Consider the following 25037-nt stretch of genomic DNA (forward strand, 5'->3'; position numbering starts at 1 on the left):
AAAGCATCACGCGTCTATATAGCTCTTTGGTTGGTCATTCGGATTTGGAAAAACGATCGTCATTTTACGTCATTTTTCATTTTACATAGCAACAATCCGAAGACAAAACTTGCAGTCACTGTTGGTGATTCATAGTATCCAATAATATGAATCACCAACAGTGTTTGGGGATAACTTTTTCCTTGAAATCTATGTACCTTCATTAAAATACGAATACCAAAAGTGACTGCAAGTTTTGTCTTCGAATTGTTGCTATGTTTACCCTGTTAGCGATTATAAGCGTGATTTTTATTTACTTTTAATTGAAAATGTGTCTTTGAGCACCTTTAACAACGTTAGATAGGAGCCCCTCTTTCAAATTTTTCATTTTGAACCTGAACTTCTGGGCCACCCTGTATATGCACAAATGTCAAATTGAAATATTGTTTTACGAGATTAATTGCTTCAGTCCTTTTTAGTTTTATTGTTTATACTACTTATATGATTTGATAAAACTGACGTAAAATGACGATCGTTTTTCCAAATCCGAATGAGCAATCAAAGAGCTATATAGACGCGTGATGCTTTCCAGTATCAAAAGATACCCACAACTCTTTGAGGACCAACCATTCAATTACGTAATATTTGAAAATGATTGACCTAAATATTATTCCAGAACTGACATTAAGACATTCGATTGAATCAAAAATGATACCAAACTCAATTATATATCCAAACCCTACGCAGTTACCTCAGACTTTGTTAAAGCTAATTCCCTCCTACTTGCATGAAAAAATCTGGTGGAACCACTTCGAAAACCCACCTCAAGGACTCAAAGATCAATTCTGTCGAAGGTAATCATTGGTTCAGTAAAAGCCGTATTCTTCGTTTTTTCGTCGTGTACGCATATCTTGCGATGGATGTACTTCTGACTACCCCAAGTGGGATATAGTCGTGATGATATGTTATATAATTTTTTTTTAAATATTATTATTTCGCGGTTAAAATCCTGCAATCGAACAAAAATGCACATAATTGTATCTACATTCTGTTAACAGAACATCGTAGTTATTTTCTTGAATAAGTATCTACTTAACGTATGTTTTCCCTCTGAAATATATTAGCAGGTAACAAAAAGGCCATCTGACAAAACGACCGAAACTCCGTGAAAGTGATATCGAAACTTCGCTTCATGAGAACGACGCGTCAAATGTGCTTATTTACTTAAATGAGTTAAACCTTGTTCCGGCAATTTTGGAGCCGTTGTAATCTGTTTTAAATGAGCCGTATATTTCTCGTGTCCTGTCTAATGGAGGCTCTGTGTAGCATGTGCTATCCATCAAGGAGATTAGCATAGGGGCCGCGCTGTCGGCACTTCAACCTCCGACCTTGTGGGATTAAGAGCCTAAGGAACATAAGGCAATTAAAACGCGCGTACATGTTCGCGGGACGCGGCCCTGCCTCGTTACGGAAAGTCTTTCAAGCTTCAACGGCAAGACACTGAAATTAAAAGCCGTTACCGAACTCCATTTGAATTATATAATATTTCCTTCATTATTGAACAGTAATGACGCGACAATTTCGCTAATAGGTCGATTAGTCAATAATGTGTTTAATACTATACCAGGATGTATACTAATTGGGTCGTGTTCAAAATAAATTATGAAATTCTGGTACTAAATTACTAATATACTAAATAAATAAAATTAACAACGAAACATTTTCTTTTTTCTCTTGAATTTACTTTTAAATTTTAATCAAGAAAAACGTAATAATAAGTCGACATTTTGTCACATTTTTTATGACGTCACAGTGTGCTTTTCATACAAATTCCATAGTAGACAGAACGTCTTAATGACGTTCCGATCCCAATGTGTCATAAATATTACCTATTACGAACCACCAATGACCCATGATCTCTGTCCGTGAAAGGGGTAAACAAAATCCGTTTTTATACGTAAATTCTTTATTCATAAACACGTACGTCATTCATTAGTTAACGCTAACTAATTTGACATTATTCTGAGATACAAAGAACGCCACTAATAAATGGAATTACGATGTACTTAACCAAATATTTGGTTTAATATTTGGTCAAAATCATATTGTCTTGGAACCTTTGTCCCACGTATAACACTACATATTAAAATTACATTGTATATGTGTTTTAAAACATCTATCAATTCTTATTTCAATATCCAAAAACTGTTTCTATTTTATGATTGTATAATGTGTCATAGATATACAGTGTAATGTTGACGTCATCTGCGATTGCTTTGGCATTTTAGGTTTTATTTTACAAACCTAGAAAGCGACTAATACGCTTGTTGGTATGTACATTGATTCATACAAAGCTCATAATTGATTACAAAGAATTTCATAGAAATATCTACTGGAGAAATGCAGCTTTGAGGTCTTAGCTTGTTAATCAGGTGTTTCTTTCCTATTGGACGAGTAAGTTTATATGAAGAACTTTATGAACGAACTGTATACTAAGTAGGTACTATATGTAATATGAATTGCGTTTTCGTAAGTTACATCCGAAAGAATTTATATCGGCCAAGTTTATCTAAACGTCGAAGCAGCATTTCTATATTAACTTTAAGATTATAAGATACAATTAATTGCATAATCAGTATGACGTGATAAGTTTTCAGTCGCTTGGAAATAGTAGTAGCTACTAAACAATATAATAATACGTAGAACTGTTAATTATAACTTATACAAAATATTTACACCTGCTTAATTAAACGTAAGAGAATCACAAATGCACCGTAACTTTAAGCACATTCATCCCTATATACATTTAAAATTAATAATGTTTAACTTACCTTCAGTTGAAAGGTGACCCTAAATAATATCAGACATAAATTCGCGCCTCTTACTCTATGTAATACCTACTGCCACATATATCTCAACCACTGGTCAAACGACAATTTACAATGAAATCCTTTTTTTAAATTAGTAACCGAATATTTTGAGAGATATAGGAGTCGATTTTAATATTCATATTAAGTATTTTTGCGAAGAAAAGAAATATTTATTACCAATATAGTATAAACAACTTTAATAATTTGCTTAAAATATTTAATTATAAATAGATTTTTAAGATATAACATGGAATGTAAATATTGCAGTCTAAGACGATAACAGATAGATAATGATCGTTATTATACTTGCTAAGTTTTTAAATAATGTCAACTTTTCCAAAAGAAGGCACGAGGGACTAAAGTATGGAATGAGATGATAAATTATTTTTGTTTTTTAAATATTTTAACCAATATTATCCGAGATATATGATATAAAGTATCATTTATAATAATTTTACTAAGTATAAAAGTCTCAAAATCTGTTATTTTGGATCGAAATATTTTCAATAGCAATTGTAAGTAAGTACCTACGTATTCTCCAAACGTTCTTTGTAAATAAAATACCCAAAATACTTTCTGAATGTTTAAAACATTGTGATCAAAATTTCCTACTGGCAGTGTATAAATATCGTTAATAATATTATTATAATATTTTATAATTTTAAGCAATATTGTTGAGTCTTGCACAAAATGGCTGATGATTTATCAAAGTACTCAACCATTACAATTTTTCACTACGAGTTAAAACCTATAAGAATTGGATAGTTTACACATTCCTAATGAATTTATTTGTCCAATTACTTAAGTATTGACAAATTCACTTCACTTCACTTTTATTATTTACGTAACAATAAATAATTGACTGCAAATAATAAACAACCGAAAGTCATATATTCATTGGTAACATAAAGATCGTTCCTTTCGCTGATATAAAATAATAAAGTCCCCATTGAAAAAATCAAAGCTAAAAAGGAACGCTTACTACTGATTCAACACACATGCTGCCTCCATTTGCCACAAAACGCGCATAAAACGCACCACACTTTAAAATTTCACGTCACATGACATTCCCAAACATCACATTTTGACAGTAACATCGGTGTGCTTGAACTGTCACTTTTCCCGCTAACATTATTGCAAACAATTCGGCCAGTATCAAAGTGATATGGCATTTGAAAAAGTTCTTTTATTCTATTTTAGTTTTCTAAAATACGAACGAAAACAAAAGAAATTAGTAGCAAAAAGAAAGTATTTGCGAGGCAGAGGGTTTCTGCACTGCCAGCTGCATGGATGTCGCTCTCCAACACGAAGGGTTCGTCGATGACATGGATGATGCCATTAGTACACTCGACATCTGGTCGGAACACGTGGATCCAGCGCCCGTTCCACTCCACGTAGTAATCTAGATAAAAAAATAACAACACAATACAGAACATATAACAATATAAAATAAACTAAACCAGAAAACGAAGTATCTTTGAGAAGAAGAAATAAATCACTGTAAAGAATGTGTTTTCAATTATATACCAACACAAGTATTGATTATGATACTGTGATTATAGGGTCTGTGCTACTTCGTGTTCGCTGATTAAACGAGTAGACTATCATTGAGGTATGTTTTCAATATCATTTTGCATCTTATTTAAACATCTGTGTGGACGAAATGAATGTCTATGAGTGCCTCAACGTCTCTAGATAAGTTGCAGAAACTTTGAATTAAACTTACGTACTTATACAAGTTACATGAAAGCAACGTACTGGCAGAGTCTTTGATTTCAACTAAACATGAAAGGCGGCTTCATTAAGAACTAGAAAGTAAAAGTTGAACTAAAAGGACCTGTTTTATCACTTTCGCTGCTCGTAATCAGTAAGTTTAGCAAAGGAAGCGATCAGCGGAAGCTTATAGTCGATCTATGTATTCAGCTCACAAGGAAACACGATCGTTAAATCGCTTTAATTACACGTTACCTTTCCTTTATATGTAAGTAGGTATGTTTTAGTGATTTTTCAACTTTAGTTATTGAGTCTATAAGCTTTAGTTAAAACAACCGAGTTTTTTCGAGTAGTTAAACATACTAACTGGTTTAATAACACAAAAATGCGACAAGTCATTAGAAAAACAAACGAAAAACTCAAATATTGCCAATATAAAATATTTTTCTATATCTTTAGTCAAGAGCTTTTCTTCTTTCTGTAATACGGCTCACAACTTAGAGCGAATAGGTATCGAATAACCAACTATATATAGAAGTTATTCTTGTTTGTTTTTTCAATGGTGCTTACTTAACATTACATTTAACGGCCTGAGGAGAAGATGGTTTCTTGTCACCGAATATAATTTCCAACGCGGATTACAAAAATGAGTGGAGACTTACTCTTATCAGATTCCTTGACACGCATCCGCAGCGGGTCCCGTGACGTAGGAAGCACGAAGGGGTGCGTATCGTTTGCTAACAGTTTCAAGTCTGACACAGAGTAGGCACGACCTGCTCTGATCAAGTGCCTCTCTAGGATTTGTTTCGTCTGCGAACAAGGAAGTCAACTGTACTGTGTGTACTATAAGTTTTAAATTGTCGTATTGAAGTAGGAAGCACGAATAATATTATGATAATTATAAATATGTATTTTATTGAAGGACATAATTTTATCATATTTTATGTCATGTTATTACAAAACTCTCTATAGAGATATTGTATTGAGAATTAAATATGTTTTTATATTGTTTAAACTTAAGTTTCATATGTTTTTTATTATACTGTTTATATTTAAAGTTTCACGGCGCATTGGCGCTTCTGCACTGTCACAGTCGCGAAATGTAAATAATAAATTGTGGCACGATTTTATTAAATTGTTGCTAAATGTAGAACTTACGTTATATAATTAATCTAAAACCTACAAAATCAGTATAAAACTATTAAAAACTCCCAAAAAAATACTTACAAAATATCCGTAATCCTCTCTGAACAACGCTTTGAAAGCAGACGGATGTCGGATTTGAAATTTCAACCATGCGTGGTCTCGTGGCACAAAATATGTGTATCGGTGTTCCATTTCATTAAGTGGATGGTTGAACATTTGGCGCTTGCCTAAGTTGTATGTGATGCTGAAAATTGAATCAAGTCCATTTGAAATATTCTATACAATTCTCGTTACAATCGAATAGTGTAGAAAACGAATAGACCAGATGTAAGCTTTGATGCTGATATGTAGCGGTAGGTACATTGGTGCTAAATCCAGTGCATAACGAAAAGGAAACGGTCGAGTAATGCACAGGCATAAAATTTATGGAACACACATCAATTTTAGTCAGAAATTTGAAAAACCGTCACCTAATTTTATATTGGCCCATAACCTGAAAGAATTAAGTTGAGATGCCTATTTTATTCGCCCGGGTTATTCATTCATTCTCATTCATTTTAAAATTATCAGTTGTCAGTCATCCGTACCTTTCCATTTCAGTAGATAAGAAAATGACAGGTATAACACTTAAAATAAAATTAGAAGGTGTTTGCGGGAATCGGGGGCACTATTGAACTAAAATTATATTCGTTAATGGCACTTATAACGGTTTACTATACCAATAAATAGGACACAACGATCGTTTCAGAAGCGCTGTGTTTTAAAATAAAACTGTCAACTGTGCACCGGGTAAAGAATACATTTAGTATTCTTAAAAAAACATTAATAAAACAGTCAAGCATAGCGCCTCGGGAGTCGGGACTGTTTAAGTACATGCATATGCTAATTTGTTAAGAGTTGCACGATTACACCTATTGAATAGACCGTGATATGCAAGTAGAAAACGTGCCTGGATTTATAAAAGCAGAATTCGTTTGCTTTGTTAATAATATTTATCGTTTATTTTCCCTACTTGGCTTTTTATTTTCTCACAACTCTATTTCTATAATTACTTAAGTAAAAGTACTTAAAAAACGTCTGAAAGTTAAACTTACTTTAGCATCGGGTCCGTTTTTAGTTTCTCAAAGACAGTGGTGTAAGGAACACCAAGTACTCTATCGATGATGTGGATGAATCCATTGGTGGCCGCGATGTTGGGCTGAGAGACAGTTGCGTTCACCCCCCCTCCCTCCACTGTCAGTGTCTGGTTGTGACCTTTCGTCAACACGTTGAAGTACAAGTACTTTTTAGCCAACGCCGTGGGAGCTTGATAAATCTGTAAAGTAACACCATTATCAACACCCTTGAGAAAATCTTGTAAAGTTAAAACATCTACAAACAGAAAGAGATGGCTTTCTGATGACTGAAAAACAATAGTATAACAACAAACGAATAGAAATTATGATAGAGATAAACACGCTAATCTTTCACTTTACGAACATCAGAACAATGGGGTTTACATGCCATGCTGTTACAAAAAGATTAAAGTGTGGAAAATAGAAGACTAAAGCCATAAAATGCAAACACGAGTATAATATAATTTGGTTTGAACGTCAATGCCATTATAGATTTAGCCTCAATTAATACTATAAGTAGTACCTACGAAAGAAGGACCAAAGAACATAAATCCTGGAAATACATGATATACCTAGTCTACTGGAAAAATAGTACACAACAGGAATTTTTTTCCAAAATAATCAACGTACTTTTCCGGGTATCTGAATCCGACAAGCAGCAGCGTAACCACAAAGCCGAAATTCAATTAGTATTTTCATTTATTCAACATACTTAACTTATTAGTGAAATGCATCCGCCCGCATCCCTCATTAGTTTTTATTTGTATTTAATGAAATTGATAACTATAAATATTACTTTAATCAAACAGCACATTAAATATTCGTAATAAATTTAAAATTGGGTTTAAGTACGTATAATATCACAAATAGAACTATTATATTTACCTGGTTCAAATTATTCTGTAGTATCAGATCCATTGGTAACCTTTCCCGAACTAAATGCAATTTCAATATCTCGTTTAATCTTGGATGGTTTCTGTGAAAAATGTAACACAATAAAGTCAATAATTATATTTTATTCGTTCATTACATTATTCATAGGACTGAATCGGAATTCAGTAACAATTGAAGGCGTTGATAATAGGTACGTAGTAGATACTTTTGTTTAAAAATATATACATATACCTCATGATGTTTTGCACGCTGAATTCGTTCCAAGCTTCGTTGGAGGGAGCGAAGAGGGTGAGGTCTTTCCCAGTCGAGAGTTCCACCAGGAACTGATTGTTGGTACCTAGATCCATGATCACTTCGTAGAACTTGCAGAGAGGCCCATCTTCTTTCTCCTAGTTGCAAAAAACATTAATGATATAAATATTTAAACCTAGAATACATGAGGTATCCGAAAATAGAGGGCTATTTAAAGCTAGGTACAAATAGTTAAATAGGTAGCTGAATAATTGATTTAAGTGTGCAGCAATATTTTACGCTGGTGACACATTTTGATTCGAGTGACATCGCTTGCATGCAACGTTGCGAAAAAATATTCAGTGAAATTCAAAGCTTTTATGTTTAGTTTTTGGTATAGCTGGCTGGTATTCTAGCGACGTTTTTACATGTACTGTTGATTCGATAATTTCACATATTTCCTCTAGTTACTCATAAAAGTTTACCTCAATAGAGATAGTAAAATTCACGTTAAACAAATAGGTAGTCGTATAGATGGCTATACAGGTTGTGAGAAGCTGCAGTAGTTTTAGGCGGATGAGACGTTCGTTATGTAAAATTGACGATTCAAAGTGTAACTATGTTACCTACTGAATAAAGATATTTTTGAATTTGAATTTGATATAGGTAGTATATTTACACACACTTAATAATTTTCCTACATCATTACTTTTTATTATCATTTTAATCTATATCTTAATCAGAGTTTTTATAACCTTTTCTGGTAAAGTTATGTCTTACGTACTGCAACTTTAATAGTCCCAGAAAACTAAACAAGTTATATATTACATACTTACCTACACTAGCCTGTGAAATACGAGTACATTACGCTAGCAAAAATCCAGTTAAAATATATATAAAAACGGTGAAACATTCCGACAACGAGCAGCATACAAACAGAAATGGTGTTCTCAGTAACATCCATGCAAATCTGGTTAATACTTACAATCCCCTAAAGACGTAAGAGTCATGCAGGATCCATGTCAGAGAGCAAAAACATACAAAAGAGAGTGACGAATATTTCCCAAGTCACAGAACGGCGTTTGATGAATGTATCGTACACAACATAAACGGACACAGAATTCATGATAAATATTTAAAAAGTGATGGTTGACTCTAGTGGATTCGTAACTTTAGACTACGAATCTAATTTCAACTACTTTCGGTCTTTGCGAGACGAAAAAGAGCATTTACTTGTAGAACACAAGTACAACTGCACAACTATCAAACTTCTTTGAACACGGCAAGAGTCAGTTCAGTATCATTGTTAAAACGCAGGTACTTTGCAGTTATTGTACTTATTCGTTCTTTGAAAAGTCCTCTCGTGAATAATAATCGACAAAGACAATTTGTAATGAATAAGTACATGAAATGCACGCTAGCACGCATAATGTTCAAAATGATGACCATAGCAAACTCATAGAAAAATTACCGTGTCGCACTTTTGTAGAATTCCGTTTAGTGACCATGTAACATTAAAACATTTCTATCAAAACTTAAAACAAACCTTTCTATATCTCTTACTTATATTGAAAACACTAAGAAACAATTACTCTGCGAGGGAAAAAATGACTTACATCCTATTTATTCACTCTGTATTGCGATGTAAAAAGGAGAAAAATTGCGAATACCTTCCCTCATCCGGCATGCAAGGTGTTGCAAATTGGGTGGGTTGCGAATTATTACGTGTTACTTTGTAGGTATAATACTGGGTTATTTTACGTAATAAATATAAGCAAAAGCTAGAATACTATCCTATTGCTTTACGTTTATGTAGGTAAACTAAAAAAAGAAAGGAAATACATAATACCTACACTTTATATTTTCCACCGGCTTTATCAAATTGACTTTATAAAACGCCCAAGGAATCTATAAAACGGATACAAACGAACAAAACACAAGTCAAACAAATCATATTTAAAGTACAGCGGTTGATTACATAAAATTGAGTGAAAGTTAACAAACGTGCTTGAATTGTAACAATTGATTTTATAAATCGGATTTAAAGAAAAGTAAAGGAATGGCGATAGATTTGTATAAAGAGGGCACTCACAGAGACGGGCAGTAAAAAGGAGTTAAATAAGACTTTTCGTTTTTACCTTCATTGCCTGGTTCCGTATAAATGGAGCGGAAAGTCAATGACAGGATTGAAAACTTTATCATTTGAACAAGTAGACAACGAAGAGAGAAAGAATAAAGATTTCAACAAAAATTGGGCACCTTATGTCTAAACAGTTATAAGTAACATACAAATCTGAGCAAATTATTCGATGATATTATTATACGAAATAATTGTTAAAAAGGGGTTTTCTGTATTATGTAATATGTATGATAAACCAATAGTTGCAGTTAGTCCATTGGTATCAAATTAATCCACAGTAGAGTTTGTAATAAGTTAGAAAAAGAATTAAAGAAAGTACTTTTATTGTTAGAAAAAGAAACAAAAACAAAATAAAAATAATAAGCACTCACACTGACCTTCAAGAAGTCAACAATGGATGTGTCGACGACCATGAGAGGCCGTTGGATCAGGTGAACCACGCCGTTCTTGACGGGGATGTTCGCTCGGACAATGTCGGCCATCACCACACCTTTACTGTGCTTCGTGTCACCAGCCACAGTGTTGGACTTCACGTATGCTGTTCGGGAAATATACGTAATAATGATTATAATATATGTGTTACTATTTAAAAAAACCTGAGAGGCCTGTGCCCAGCAGTGGGACGTATATAGGCAGTTTATGTTTTATGTTTATGTTACTATTTAACGTATGTCTAAGTTCTCGATTTACGTTGAGATTATTCAGGCGAACTTTGAAGAAACGGTCTGTTATACTAACTGTCTGGTTCTCGATCGAGATCGAGAGATTTACTTATTTTCGATGAACTTATCATAAAGTAACGCTGCACTGCAGCACATTATAATTCCGATGATGTATATAGTGGTCCGACAAGATGTCAGATTACAGTATGAGCCTTTCTGACTTGGCACAGTGCCAAAATTAGTGATAATAATATACAGTGCAGGAAAATACTGGTGATGCTGGTAGAATATTGGTAGGTGCTAAGCAAATGATTCACCAAGAAGAACGAAGTGTCTGGCCTGACAAATTAATATTCATATGAGTTCATAGATAGGTATTTTTTCGTCGGCCAGACACATCATCTGACCTCTCCTTCAGTCGTATCGGTTTTCCGTTCCACTGAAGCAAGGAGGGGTAAGACGAGTGTGTACGCCTGTGTTTTGCGCGAACGTCTGCGCACCTTAATATATCCTGCGTACCGGACTGCTTCCGTTTACTCCGTTTCATTTTTTCAAGGCAGGAATTGAGGAATAGAAACTAAAAAGTGAGTGAATGAAAAACTGAAAAATTAAATTACAGTAACGTGAGTGACTGTGAAGTCGATTTCCGTTTTGCTGCAGTATCACCGGAAGTTAAATGACAAATGGAACTTGAACTTAGTAATATATGAAGAACCTCAATAATATATGGAAAAAAACTGTTTTTAGTATGTTCAAGTTAATCACTGAGTGGATTTGCGTGCGGTTTTCACCGACTAACCTAGGGTAAAAATTAGAAAACCGAGTCGAGTCAAAAAAGCAACAACATTCATAAATTGATTCTTAATTATTGTTAACAAAATATTACATAACTTACTGATTTCCTCTCGTCCATTTATAGCTGTGCTGAAGGAAATGATGACCTTCACATTGTCTCCAAAGGCCAGAGTCTCGAACTCACGTCCATCGGGTGTCGCTTGCGTGAAGAGGACGTGGTGCGGAATCACATGCCCGTCTACTACCTTCTCATCGATCAGGTCTGATCTCGTCGTTGGCTACATGAAAAATATTCACAATTATCAAAAAAGATTCTTGAAGATCAATTTTATATGTTTCAAGTCATGTTAAGACGTTACTATAAATAAAAATATACAAAAAACTCAACAGTAACACATATTTTACAGATTACGAAAGGTAATTCTATGCAGTAGCACAGGATGAATTTGTTGTTCTACAACATACAGCATTTATCTAATTATTTAATCATCATCAATGATGGACCATTAATCAATCTTATTTTTTTAAAGCTCGATGAAATGTGGGTACTTAGTTCATCTTACAATAGATTAACCCGATTGACAATTGCAATTGCCAGTCACTTTACGACATTTTTATCTATTTTCAAGGAGACAAGTGACCTTTATGCTGATGCAACTATATAACCACGAAATGAGTTGCTTATTGTATATTCATACTTAATTAATGATTACTTATTGTATATTTTAGTAGCAGAGTTATATTTGTGTTATGTTCTGCTTGTGATTAATTATTAGAAAAAAAACTTTTACCTTAAAACCTTCGTCGACTGGAATGAAGAACGTATGTCTGCCATCAGCATTCAGAACTTCTTTCTTTTTCAATTGATTCACCTTCTGTCTGAATGACCTATGAATAAAATAAAAATACTTGGTTTTATTCTTAATCAAAGAAATTGGAGCTTGATTGAAAGGCGACAAAATTATGAATAATAAATTAGTGGCTAAATCAGTCGAGCGTATATCTACGACGGAAAATTAAAGGGAGAAATTATTATATTTTCAGATAACGAAAAATAATCAAATATTTAAATGCTTTTTGGAGCTTTTAGGTGATTATTGATTCATCTGCTTTTAATGAATGAAATATAAATCTGCAATATTCGTGTTAACTGTGGTCTGCATAAAATTATTCGTTTTAATCTGCAACATTTCAGTTTACTCGGATTTCGTGCGGTATTTGTTAGTGTGGGGCGTTGCATTAATTGTTTCGCGAGTAACTAAAACACGAGTACGGTTCATTTCAGCTTACAAAGGCATGGTAACTGGTTCGCAACCGGCTCGACTGTTTCTGTTCTTGTAATTGAAACACGCGACTGACTAATTACGTAAACTTTTCCATAATGGGGCTGTTGTTTCCATTAGTATTGTTGTTTCTTCATTTCCGGACCAGTTTTATCAGTTGTTCATTTATATCACCGTTTAAGGTGACATTCATTTGGATGTCGTTGATTTAAAGTAGGTATCTTTTCTTCGCTTTGATCACAATTTCGCCTGTAATCGATTGAGCTTTGTCCAGAAGATTCGTTTTGTCGGGCATACTGTGGCTTGCAACCCCAGTCATTTAATGCCGTGATTTAATCTCTTTGATGATTCTATTGTCTAGTCTTGGGATTTTCAAATTAAGATGTAACTTTTCATGCAATAGAACTGCCAAACTGACATTGTCAGAACACATAATAGATCCATGAGTGCGATGGGGAAGTTGTATGAATTAATTCGCTTCGGGAACCTAACGTATGTGCCTGTTAATAAATACAATTAGTAAGTAAAGGGTTTTATTTTCTTTCGTACCATTCACCCGTCCACAAACCCAGGCAGTGATATATGAAATATGTATGAAACCACAATTGGTTTAATGGTTTACACCGGCTTTACAAGACTTACGGGTTCCAATCCCATCCGATCTTTATCGATATAATTTTCTCTTTGTTAATTGGTATGTAAGTAAATATTCTAAATTCTCTCAGTAAAGGTTGCATTACCGGTAAATTACTCTAAGCATTTGTTCAACCAAGTAGTGAATGGCACCCGAGAATATCAATCAGTGTTGCCGCTTTAGCGACATTCTCGGTTTTTCACCTTTCTTCGGTTTGTCACCATAAAAGCAACTTCTTATATTTTCTCCAAACAACGAAATTAATGAAGACTAATAGATTATTTATTTTATTAAGTCCACATGCAACATTGTATATAACATTTCTATTCAGTAATGGCCTCTTTTATTCTTCTTATAATCCAGTACAATTGCAGTATTTTCTTATAGTGCAGATTTATTTCACTTACACTACAATGCTTTGGAAAATCTAACAACTTTTCATGTCGGTCTAGTAGATTCTTAAATGGCAACACTGAAACCAATAAAAAAACCACTCGATATAAACTCGTTACATAATCACAATTTCTAGGTAAGTATGTTTATGTAAAGATATGAATGATTTCACATCAGTCAATTAGGGCTGTAGCCATAAAAATAGTGTAATTTTGTTTTACCATCGGCAGTTTATCTTGATAAAATATTTTAATAGGTATAGACGTCTATCGTTAGTTATATATTTCGATTGTATTACGCGCGGTATACGGTTTTTATTCGTTTATTACTATTTCTATAATTACGATTTTGTTCTGTATTGTTATTACCACCCACACAGTAGTTATAGTAATTAGTGATGTATCAACATTTGTTTGTTTAAAGTGCTTATCATTTTCTAATATTAGATAAGTAGTTATTATGAGAGCTCTTTTGTTTTCATGAGTATTGTGTTTGTAAACATTTTAATTGGATACCAAGTGGGGATTTTTTTTATAATGGATATTTAAACTTAATTCTAATAAAAAGTAAGAAATAATAATTATGTTGTTGAATGATCAAATTAATAATCTCCTTGTTTTGAAGTAGGCTAAAAAATTAAACATAGGTACGGCACTGTTGAAATCGCGTTGTAAGCACGAGTTAGAGGAGACCTTAATTATCGAAATAGTAGTCGTGGAACGGGTTTCCATTCCCTGCCCTTTGGCTGTAAACGATTAATGATGATGAAACAATAAAGTTTTAGACTGACGTTACCTGAGCCTGTGAACGCCGATGTTGAAGAGGTCGGAGTGTTCGAGGAACTGGTAAGCGTTGGGGTTGTACACCGGGTTACTGGTGGAGCCTGAGACGTGTGGCTGCAGCGGCTGCAGGACTTGGTCTATCACGTGGAGCACCTAAGAGAAAAAAAAAATATTATAAAGTAATTTTTCTGGGTTAAAATAGCATAGTACAAAGGTAAGAAAAGTCGCGAAATACACCCACACCCACCATTACGTGGGAATAATGCAACGGAGAGAGAGGGAGGGGACAAAGACAGGGGAACAGAGAGAGAGAGAGATTGAGGGGGGGGGGGAGTGGGAGAGAGATAAAGAGATTAGTACACAGTCCAAGAAAGCCAAAACTTTTGTTATGAGAACGCTTTGTCTGGATACTTCAAACTGTACATTCCATTTTTACTAGACTACAAAACTAATTAGTCTGAGTTTCCGAAAACTAATTCAGTTCAATTTAAGATTGGCGCAAGTTTCTTACATCGTTTTTTGTTATCTTCTAATTGTTTTTAAACTGCTTTGGAGAAAGTTCCAATAGTTTTTTGCTCATTATTGTCCCCTTTTTTGTTGTTCGAAAGCTACACGACGGTGCTACGAAAATTCTTATTTTTATCTGGTTCAGCAAGGTTGTGTAATAATGTATCACACCCATGTGCCAGTTTGAACAGTATTTTCATTGGACCCCTTGGATGTTTTGTCAGGGGTTGCACGTAATTAAGTAGGCATATGCTAGTTAATTGAGAAGAGAACCGCAACGTAAAATCCGGTGTTATTAAACATAAAACTTGCTGAATGAATGAATTCATCAGAATTACTACATTATCCGACCGAAACAAATTTTACCAGTGATTGGAATCACTACTTTTTCTATCATCAACTCGGTTAAAATAAAATTAAAGAAGTCAGTGCATTGCAGGATGCTGTCTATGTCCTCGATAAATGGTGGGAAAGAGATGGAGGCATTTGCTCAGGGTCAGCCAATAAACTTACTAAGATCTCAATCATAGAAAGTAGGGGTTGGTCTCATGTAGCAAAATGACTATTTACTGTATCGCAAAACAACTAGATATTAATTCACCTAGACCATAATTATATTGACAACATCACAATACAGTACAGTACACACACACATCACAGTACAGTCAAGTACAAGTAGCTTATTATTCGTAGTTTAACTGAAAAAAAAAAAGTATTTGGATGAAACAGATTGGTGGTAATTCGTCAAAGACCGTGTAGAGTAGAAAGGCAAAGAGGTGCCTTGGCCCACAGTGAGACAAGTCTGTCTTATTAACCACTATCCTCCCACTGCGGGCCAAGGTCTTGGGACTTGGTCAAGGGACAGCGTCTTGATTGACCCTGTCTCGTACCGTTCCTGTTGTCGACCTGGTAGAAGCGCTGGACGTAGACCTTGGCGTTGTTGACGTAGCTGTCGTGAAAGGGAAAGGTGAAGGGGGAGAGCTCTTTACCAGGCAATAGTAGTATAAGTTAGTCATCACTAATTTAAGAGCCACGCTCTTGTCGGTGTAGCATTCTCCATGCTTTTCTCAACTTTTCTTCAACTTTTTAGGAAAATTAGAGAAAAATAGTGGTAGGTGGAAAATTGGTTTCCCTCTTGCCTTCTGCCCCGCAGTACTCTGTCTGACGCGAGTGAGATGGTGCCAAGAGTAGTTTATTTCAAAGCCGACAAGTACAAGTTAGTAAGATAAGATAATGACCTGTCTCTTGCCGTTCCTGTTGGCGGCCTGGTAGGAGCGGGAGACGTCGACCTTAGCGTTGTTGATGTAGATGTCGTCGTGCATGGCGTCGCGGCGCCGCGTCACCCACAGCGGCGGGTTGCCGTCCAGCTCCGACGATATGGCGTAGTCCAAATTAGTCAGCGTTATCGCCAGGTTTGCTGGAAAACACATCTAGATTAGTCTGGGGTTTATACATACATACATAAACTCACGCCCGTAATCCCTAATGGGGTGGGCAGAGCCACAAGTAATCAAAGACAACTTGCAGCCACTGTTGATACGATGTCGTAAGCTGGATATGATGAACCTTATGGTGATAAGGGATCAGCCTATCGCCCATAACATTAGTCCATCATGTTAGAGGACACAACACTGGGGTTTATAACATTACTCTAATCCAGGATATTTGTTACAGGAGTAGGTACTTGTTACATATTCCCCTGTATTATATGGCTCAATAATAACCCTGACTCTGTGGTGTAGTAAGTCAATGACCGCACAACTTACACGTGAGTAGTAAACGGGATCATAAGTAAAGCTCTCTCGTTTATTATGGTAAATATAGTCTTCAAAGGTCTCTAAAGACTCTATTCGTTTTGTACCTATTTGCTTTTACGACATTACGATTACTCGACCGAGCTTTCTGTTAGGCCAATGTGACAGGTCGAGTCAACTGTGATAGGTATTGAAAAATTAATAGGTCATTCATTGGTGCAAGTGTGGTATTGGGGTTGGGGGGCATGGAGCATACTTCACCACGCTGCTCCACTGCGGGTTGGTAGAGGCGTTTTTATGGCTAATAGCCAGGATCAACTGCTTAACGTGCTCTCCGAAGCACGGGTATAATGTCAAATCGATAAAATAGGCAAATACATAATTATGTTTTCAAACAAAGGGGAACTTCTCAATTAAAATAATTTTAGAAGTTTACTTCTTTTTAAAAAATGTAAGTAAGATAGGTACGTAATATTGTACTTTTTTACCTTTGCTTGGCAAACATTTTGCAAGCTCACATTGTTATTAAAAAAAGAAATCGTCACGAAGCTCATTACAGCGGTAACAATACTTACTGAAACCCTTTTAATTTATTTGACAAGTTTATTCCCGCGGTTTTACACACGTCATTTATTTTATGAAAGGCAATATTAAACTTATGCCTGTTATATACTTCTGGGTGCTGTTAGAAAAGGCTGTATCTTATCGAAGTTTTGTTCGATAATGGGTTTTATAGTTTAGGAAATAAATGTGTATTAGAAATATCTCTTTTTGTCCATTTGTCGAAGTATATCATGGGCTGTTTATCTATTATTTTATAACATTTAATACCTTGTCTTTGCAAAAGATTAGTCTTTTGCACACACATTAGTCCTAAGGGAAGCTCTGTGTACCACCAGCTAAGAACCTGTCCGATATTATCCAGATAAGTGTGTGCAGTACTAAGTAAACATGTTCAAGAATATGGAATACCATACGAATACCTAACGATGTAGGAAGTGTAGTCGTAAAGAGTATAGATACAGTTGCGTGTCGGTCACATGCTTATTAACTACACGTTCTTGGAGCTATGCAGTCCATAATACCTTACGCCAACTACCTACATTATTATAAGGAAAGCTGAGTTGCCAAGAAATGTTTTTGTGCATATGATGCAGGTAAGAGGTCTCGACTACCTTCTCCCTAGGTAAAGTTCTAGGTTACATGACTTAAAACAGAAGCCTAAATACGAATAAGAACAAAGAGAGATCAATAAACAAGGTCAGGTTGTTTTAATTCTTTCCCCGAGTCACTCACAAGAGTGGCGCCCAACATGGGGCCACTACGTTGGGATTCAGTTGATTGTTTGAATTTTACCTGGGAGAGATTGCTACTTAGAAATAAGGCGGGTGTACTCCTTATTTCTCTTAGGTCTATGTAACTACTCATTTCCTTTATGTGCAAAAAGCAATTCGTATGTTATAATGTTATCTATATTTATAACTTACGGCTGGAGTAACCAAACGCAAAGATGCTGATAAAGAAACTATCTCCAGATTTCGACGGACCGCATCAAATCCCCTACAGATTGAGGAATACACGGACAAGTGATAAGTGAATCCTGTTATACGCGTTCCCTTACTTCAAAAGGGTAAACGGAGATCCTAATGTAATTCAACAAAGCCGCTTCTTCAGAACCGATATCTTCAACACGCATTCTGACAACTTCGAATGATTTTCCTTACTTGAAATACAGCTACCAATCCATGGTTTGTTGGGTTATAAATACTCTTTCTTCTATTCCGTGAGTATATTTATTATTGTCAACAAAAATCGTTTGGCGTACTCATATTTTACTTTTAGCTACTTGGTTATTGGCTTCATACGGACCCAAGTTAAACGGGACACGGTTTATAATTTTCTTTTTTATAAAAAAAATAACCCATTTGTATTTGGGTCTCTCTTCTTACGTCTATTAGACGTGCTTCATTGTATGTAAAAAGTTATAGCTGTAAGTTTATTTTTAAGACTTTGAATAGCTATTAAAAACAGCGAGTTTATATACGCACCCATTTAACACATTATGGTTCGTTTACTACTTCCGTTTGTTTGTTTGGAGTACGTTTGTTTGCAAGTACCCGGATAAAGAAGTTTGGGTGATGGTAAATAGGTATTGCAAAGTCCACAATATGAACAAAGTCTTTACATTGCTTCTTATTATAAATTTATTCTTTAAAAACAATTCACATCATACATACAATACTTTGCTATTATTCCCTTACGTTTTGTCGCTAGTTTATTATTTTATGAAGAAAGTTTTGGTTAGGGAAATACTTAAGAAGGTTGATGCATATGTAAATTAGTTTCTTGTTACGTAAAGATGGCGGCTAAACCAATAACCTTTGTGCTGCATCATCGTGCAATCCCTGTAGAAGTTTCGAACCCGAGAACTTTCGTCCATCCATTCATTTTGAAGCATTATTACATACTGCGCTGATTCTGTAAGACAAGAGGATTTCAATTCCGGATACTACATAGATAGGTACTCGTTCATAGCATATTCAATAATAATAAAATGACTTAGGTATATAGTTTTAAAAACCTTCACAGAAAATAAAATATTCTTATAGGTACACCTGCACAATTACTGTAACTTAGAGTTTCGCCAATGTGTCTGGGATATTTTCACATTTATAACTAAACATAAACTATACATTACTTCGGGAATCACCTTTTCATATACCTATTTATACCTTTTCACATACTTATTTCTCAAACTTTTTTGTATTGAAGCCGCGTGATAATTTTATGAACGAACATACGATGACAAGTTCCGCCTAATCGGTAGCCGATTTTCGCGACATACTCAGAATAATAGGCAACTGAATGAAAATGCTTTAAATAATTAATGAACTTACATATGTGGTACAGAACGAGCGAGTCATCCATGTCCCCGTTGTAACGCTGGAAGGCCTGGTTGGTGGGCGCGAATAGCGTCATCTGTCGGAACTGTAGCGTCGAGTTGGCGATCTGGTTGCGCTCCAGCAGCGCCAGGAACTGTGGACAAAACATCTTTGGTTAGAACCTCAAGTTTTTCTCATAGTTGTAAACACAGTCGTAGTTTTTAATTCATAAGACTGTCTTTCATCATCATCATCATACATCTTTCCAGATGATTTATACAGTGTCTAGGTATTAACAGCAGGAATATTATACACCTAGGTACACGTATACGTATGAATGTAAACAAACTTGGGGCAATTAATCCTAAGACAGTTAATACATACATACATAAACTTAAACAGCCTATACACGTCCCACTGCTGGGCACAGGCCTCTCCTCAATCAATCGGAGGGGGTATGGAGCATACTCCATCAAGCTGCTCCATTGCGGATTGGTGGAGGTGTTTGGGCTAGTAGCCCAGGACCATCGGCTTAGCGTGCCTTCCGAAGCACGGAATCATCTTACTTTTCGGACAATCAGGTGATTCAAGCCTGCAGTGTCCTTACCTAACAAAAAACAGTCTCACAAAGTGAGTTCGATAAACAAAAACACACAAATAGTAATAATACAGTCGTTAGCAAAAGCTAATACTCAAATCTTTACAGATCGTAATCTTTAACGGGTAGAACATACCAGCGGGGTTAAAAAGGCCCCATCGAAGCAATTCACCTAAAAAAGCACATGAAAGTAAGTGCGCAATGCAAACAAATGTCAATTGGCAATATTGCTTTTCTAGATGAATTCCTTTGATGTGGCCTTTTTATCCCCCCTGATGTTCTATCTTACCGGTAGCAGACCGTGAGCTAGCCTATGTTGGTTTAGCTTAAATCGCATAGGTATAGTTTGCAGTCTGCACATAACTATGAAACGTCAACGGAGCGTCAGCTATGCGAAGCTTAAACTAACTTAGCTTAGCTCCAAAAGAACCACATGGCCAAATGGCATGGTATATGATCTGTATGATTTTCAGCGAACTTTTTTTAATTCTGCTTTACGTTTATTTTATAAAAAGTTGATGGTAGGGCTGGCAGAGGAAGACCGATAAGGACTTACGATGACCAAATTGGAGATGTTCTTAGAAAAGGTTTAATACGATCTACTCTGAACCGGCGTGCGTGTATGAAGCGATTGATGAATGTGGAGGATGCAAGAGAAGTGTGTCAGGATCGAAGCAAATGGAATTCTATAGTCTTTGCTTACCCCGGTGGGAAATAGGCTTGAGTTTATGTATGTATGTATAAAAAAACGCCCGTGCTATCTCATGAACCGGAGGAATAGGCAGCATACGTCAATAATCTCTAGAGATTGCACCATCGGGGCTGGTAAGGAAAAAAGACGTAAGTCCATTTTTTTTCCACCCGACCCGATTGGGAATTGAATCGTGAACACACTGATTTGGCGTTATTTTTAACTGCTAGTACATAGTACGAAAAATGTTCTTCTAACTTCTTGTAGCTAGAAAAAACTTATCGTAGCTCTAAGTAAAAACCTTGCAATATTTAAATATCGTATTACAATTATATAAACATTGGTGGTGATTCCTGTGCACACCATCTAATTTTATTTTAAGTTACCTATATCTGTCATTTTCTTATCTGCTGAAAAAGGAAGGGACGGGTACCTAATCGACAGGTATAAAATTTATGGAATACGTGTCAATTTTAGGCTGATATAAAAAAAATCCTTCCAAAAGTTTATATTGGTCAATAACCCGACTTAATTAAATTTAGAGCACACATCAAACGAGTTGCATATGATCAAGATGCCTATTTTATTCGCGCGGGATATTAAAATTAAAAGTTGTCAATCATTCGCCCCTTTCCTTTTCGGCGGATAAGAAAATGACAGATAAGTATAACTTAAAATAGGAATCGGGGCCATTAGTCTATTAAATTATTCGTATATGTTTCTTATTTAGTATGATCTGCTATCAAACAATTATAAAACAAGTCACGCTGTGATAAATATTTTCTTCTTTTGTAATCAACGGTCTTCTTCGGTCGCAATCGACCCTTTGAACAATTATTTCGAGCAAACAGAAGTTATAATTGCCACTCCTCTACACTGAAACTGAATCACCAATTTTCCTATAACAACTCTATAAGTATATCTATGCAAAAAGTGGATACCTCCGCCTAGTCGAATCCGGCAGATAGCAATTAGACAAAGCAAACATAAAAACAAATATTAACTATTTCCGGAATCAAATTACACCGCTTACACCCGACATTGTAGTGAGAGTGAAAGGGTTCCGGTGCTAAATCATCACCAAGCACTCTGCTAGTGATGGAAAGATAATAAGATCTTCGTTACTGCTCAGGATATCCGAGAATTCATTACCCCATGTTTATTTGCATTTATACGTATACTTATATGGTACCTGGGTGTATTATTATTCCTGTATGAATACCTATTGGATATGGTACTTTGGCAGCTACTTTTTGTTAGTAATTTCAAGATAAATATGCTATTAAGATTTTGTAGTGACAGATTACCAACCTATAAAAGTTACAGTCCGCAGTGACATGAAGGCATGAAAAGATAAATTGTGAAAAATTTCGGCTTTTCAAATAAAAACTTTTATACCCAACTTAAATCAGGTTGGTTTAGTGATAGTGTGATACGTTACACTAACGTTAGGCTAGGTTTAAGTTCTTCCGAGATAATTTGTAGAAATTCTGCTTATTGTTAGTTTATGCTACACCATTGTTATTTGTAAAAGCCGTTGTAAGTTTTATACTATCATTTAGTTATGCTCCTTATGTACACCTACAAGAATCGTCTGCAATGCATTCGTATAACAACACTCTTGTGTTCTTTTGAACCATTGAGTTGTCGGCGAACTTCCAGTAAGAAACTGCCACTGAAAATAACGAAAATGATAATAATATTTGTAGTCTATTGTAGGCTGATTGACAAACTCAACCTTCTAAGTTTAGTTTTAGAGCTTTTTTTCCGACACCTACAGATGGAATTAGAGTGAAAATGTAACACTGCAAAGGCAGAATTAGAATATGCAAAACTTAGAATTTTCTGTACAAAACTGACAACATTTATATTTTCATATACTTATACGAGCAGTTGGAAAACTGTAGAAAAAATGGAGTTAAAAATGAAAAATATTGTAAATATTTGCAAGCGTTCGTCACTTCACTAGTCTCTCTATACTATAAGTAGATCAAATAATAGGCGAGGGAAACTCGGAAATGGTAGGTAATAGAAATCGCGTCCCATTGCATGGGACTTATAACAATGGGTTCCCAAGAGACGTCGTGTTATAGCTTATAGATACTCTGGCCTTTACTTCGACGTTCGGAGGTGAAACCTTTGTTCATAAAGTAAATCGAGACAAGTTTGTAACGAACTATTCGTCGTTCCGGTGTTTAATTATTGTATATCCACAGAATGTTTGTTGGTACCTCTAGTCATAGCAAAATTTATATTCGTTTTTAGGATGGTATTTCAATATTACATTGTATAGTAACTTTTAATTAAAACTGGTAAAATTTAATAAAATAATTATTATAATAGCCAGGTTTTAATAAAGTTTTGATCCCGTCTGAAATTGTTATATATTCGAAAATGCTTTGTCAGAAATTGTGAACGTTTCTTGTTTATGGGCATAATTTTGAATACGGTGGTAACGGCTGAGCAAACTTATGAAACATGTTCAAATCGCGGCATCAAAGTTTGCGAGTAAGTAGGTGTATTAAATGTTTCCGCAAATATGGTGGAGGGGTGAACATGAACAACCTTATGACTTACAGTGTAAACAGGGTTACACACGTCAACCACTGTGAGCAACGCTAACACTTGCCTTAGCTCGTGGCGACGACAGTTTTTTTTTTTTTTTTTATTTTTTTTATTTTTCTTTATTAAGGAAACAAACAGCTTACACAATAGATACTTAAAGATATAAACTTATAATTAAACACATTAAGCCAAAGCAGTTTCCACCGATGTATCTAACATATATTATATTTCGTTGCAAATTGCGGTGAACTAGTCTATAAATTATATTAAGTTATACTGTTAGGCCCAAGAATTAAATTAATAGGTACAAAAAGAAACCTCTGTAAACAATCCCTCTATATCTAAGCATTCATTATATATCTATCTATTACATGTTTTAATCATTTCAGCTACATTGTTTTACAGCATTGATAAAGGCATTTACCTTACTAGAAAATATATCTATATCACCATAAAATCCATCATAGTTTAAACATGCTCGTACAATAAATCTATTTCTGGCGTAATTGGTGGCTGCATTGGGAATAGAAAAAATTCTATTTGAACGCAATCTTGCAACTGGGCACCTAAACGCAATCTGACTAACCAGGTATGGGGAATCTATTAAATTATTAATAATTTTGTATAAATAAATTTGATCTCTATGTTCCCTTCGCTTTGCCAGAGATACAATATTTTCAAATTTATGGTTCTTAAATTTAAATTTTAACCATCTAATAAATTTATTTTGAATTCTCTCTACAGCGTCAATATACTTGGCGTATTGTGGACTCCAAACGGTTGATGCATATTCTAGCTGCGATCGAACAAGTGAATTATACAATAAAATCAGCGTCTTGGCCTTTTTGAAATTTTTGCCTTGACGAAACATAAAACCCAACATTCTGTAGGCTTTAGAAGTAATTTTGTTAACGTGTGAATCAAACAACAGCTGGCTATCCAAATTTACACCCAAATCTCTCATCTCGGACACTCTACTCAGAGCTTTACCATCAAAATTGTAGGTAAAGGAAACTGGTTTTTTCTTTCTTGTATATGTTATTATGTGACATTTATCTTGATTTAGATGTAGTTTATTATTTGAGCAGTATATGTATAATCTATCGAGATCTGCTTGCAAATTGTAACAGTCTTTCTCCGATTTTATAATAGAAAATATTTTTGTATCATCTGCATATAAAAGTATATTGGCGTGATTAAAACACTCAGCAATATCGTTTATGAAAATATTAAATAGTAGGGGTCCAAGGTGAGAGCCCTGTGGCACACCAGAAGTAATCGGGATAAAGCTAGATATAAATCCTTTAACAGCTACAGCCTGAGTACGATCTCTAAGATAGGACTCCAGCCACCGCAGCAGATCGCCATGAATACCGATATAACTAAGTTTTTGTATTAGTAAC

General features: G+C 35.0%; 1 protein-coding gene across 2 annotated transcripts in view; it reads right to left on the minus strand.

Moving 5' to 3' along the window:
* Positions 1-1927: 1927 nt before the first annotated feature.
* LOC126369501 (fasciclin-1) overlaps positions 1928-25037 on the minus strand; it is a 64613-nt gene continuing 41503 nt past the window's right edge. Inside the window, exons 2-13 of one of the 2 annotated variants that reach the window (XM_050013941.1) lie at positions 19796-19934; positions 16383-16561; positions 14651-14790; positions 12337-12433; positions 11646-11823; positions 10460-10626; positions 7949-8106; positions 7709-7799; positions 6803-7023; positions 5790-5952; positions 5225-5372; positions 1928-4251 (exon numbers count right to left, since the gene is read on the minus strand). In XM_050013941.1, the coding sequence (XP_049869898.1) occupies positions 4046-4251; positions 5225-5372; positions 5790-5952; positions 6803-7023; positions 7709-7799; positions 7949-8106; positions 10460-10626; positions 11646-11823; positions 12337-12433; positions 14651-14790; positions 16383-16561; positions 19796-19934 (1887 nt within the window). In that variant the 3' untranslated portion in view covers positions 1928-4045. The remainder of the gene's footprint in view (positions 4252-5224; positions 5373-5789; positions 5953-6802; positions 7024-7708; positions 7800-7948; positions 8107-10459; positions 10627-11645; positions 11824-12336; positions 12434-14650; positions 14791-16382; positions 16562-19795; positions 19935-25037) is intronic. The other variant, XM_050013943.1, reaches the window with a different exon arrangement.

The sequence above is a fragment of the Pectinophora gossypiella genome, chromosome 9 (genome assembly GCF_024362695.1).
Source record: "Pectinophora gossypiella chromosome 9, ilPecGoss1.1, whole genome shotgun sequence".
NCBI lineage: Eukaryota > Metazoa > Arthropoda > Insecta > Lepidoptera > Gelechiidae > Pectinophora > Pectinophora gossypiella.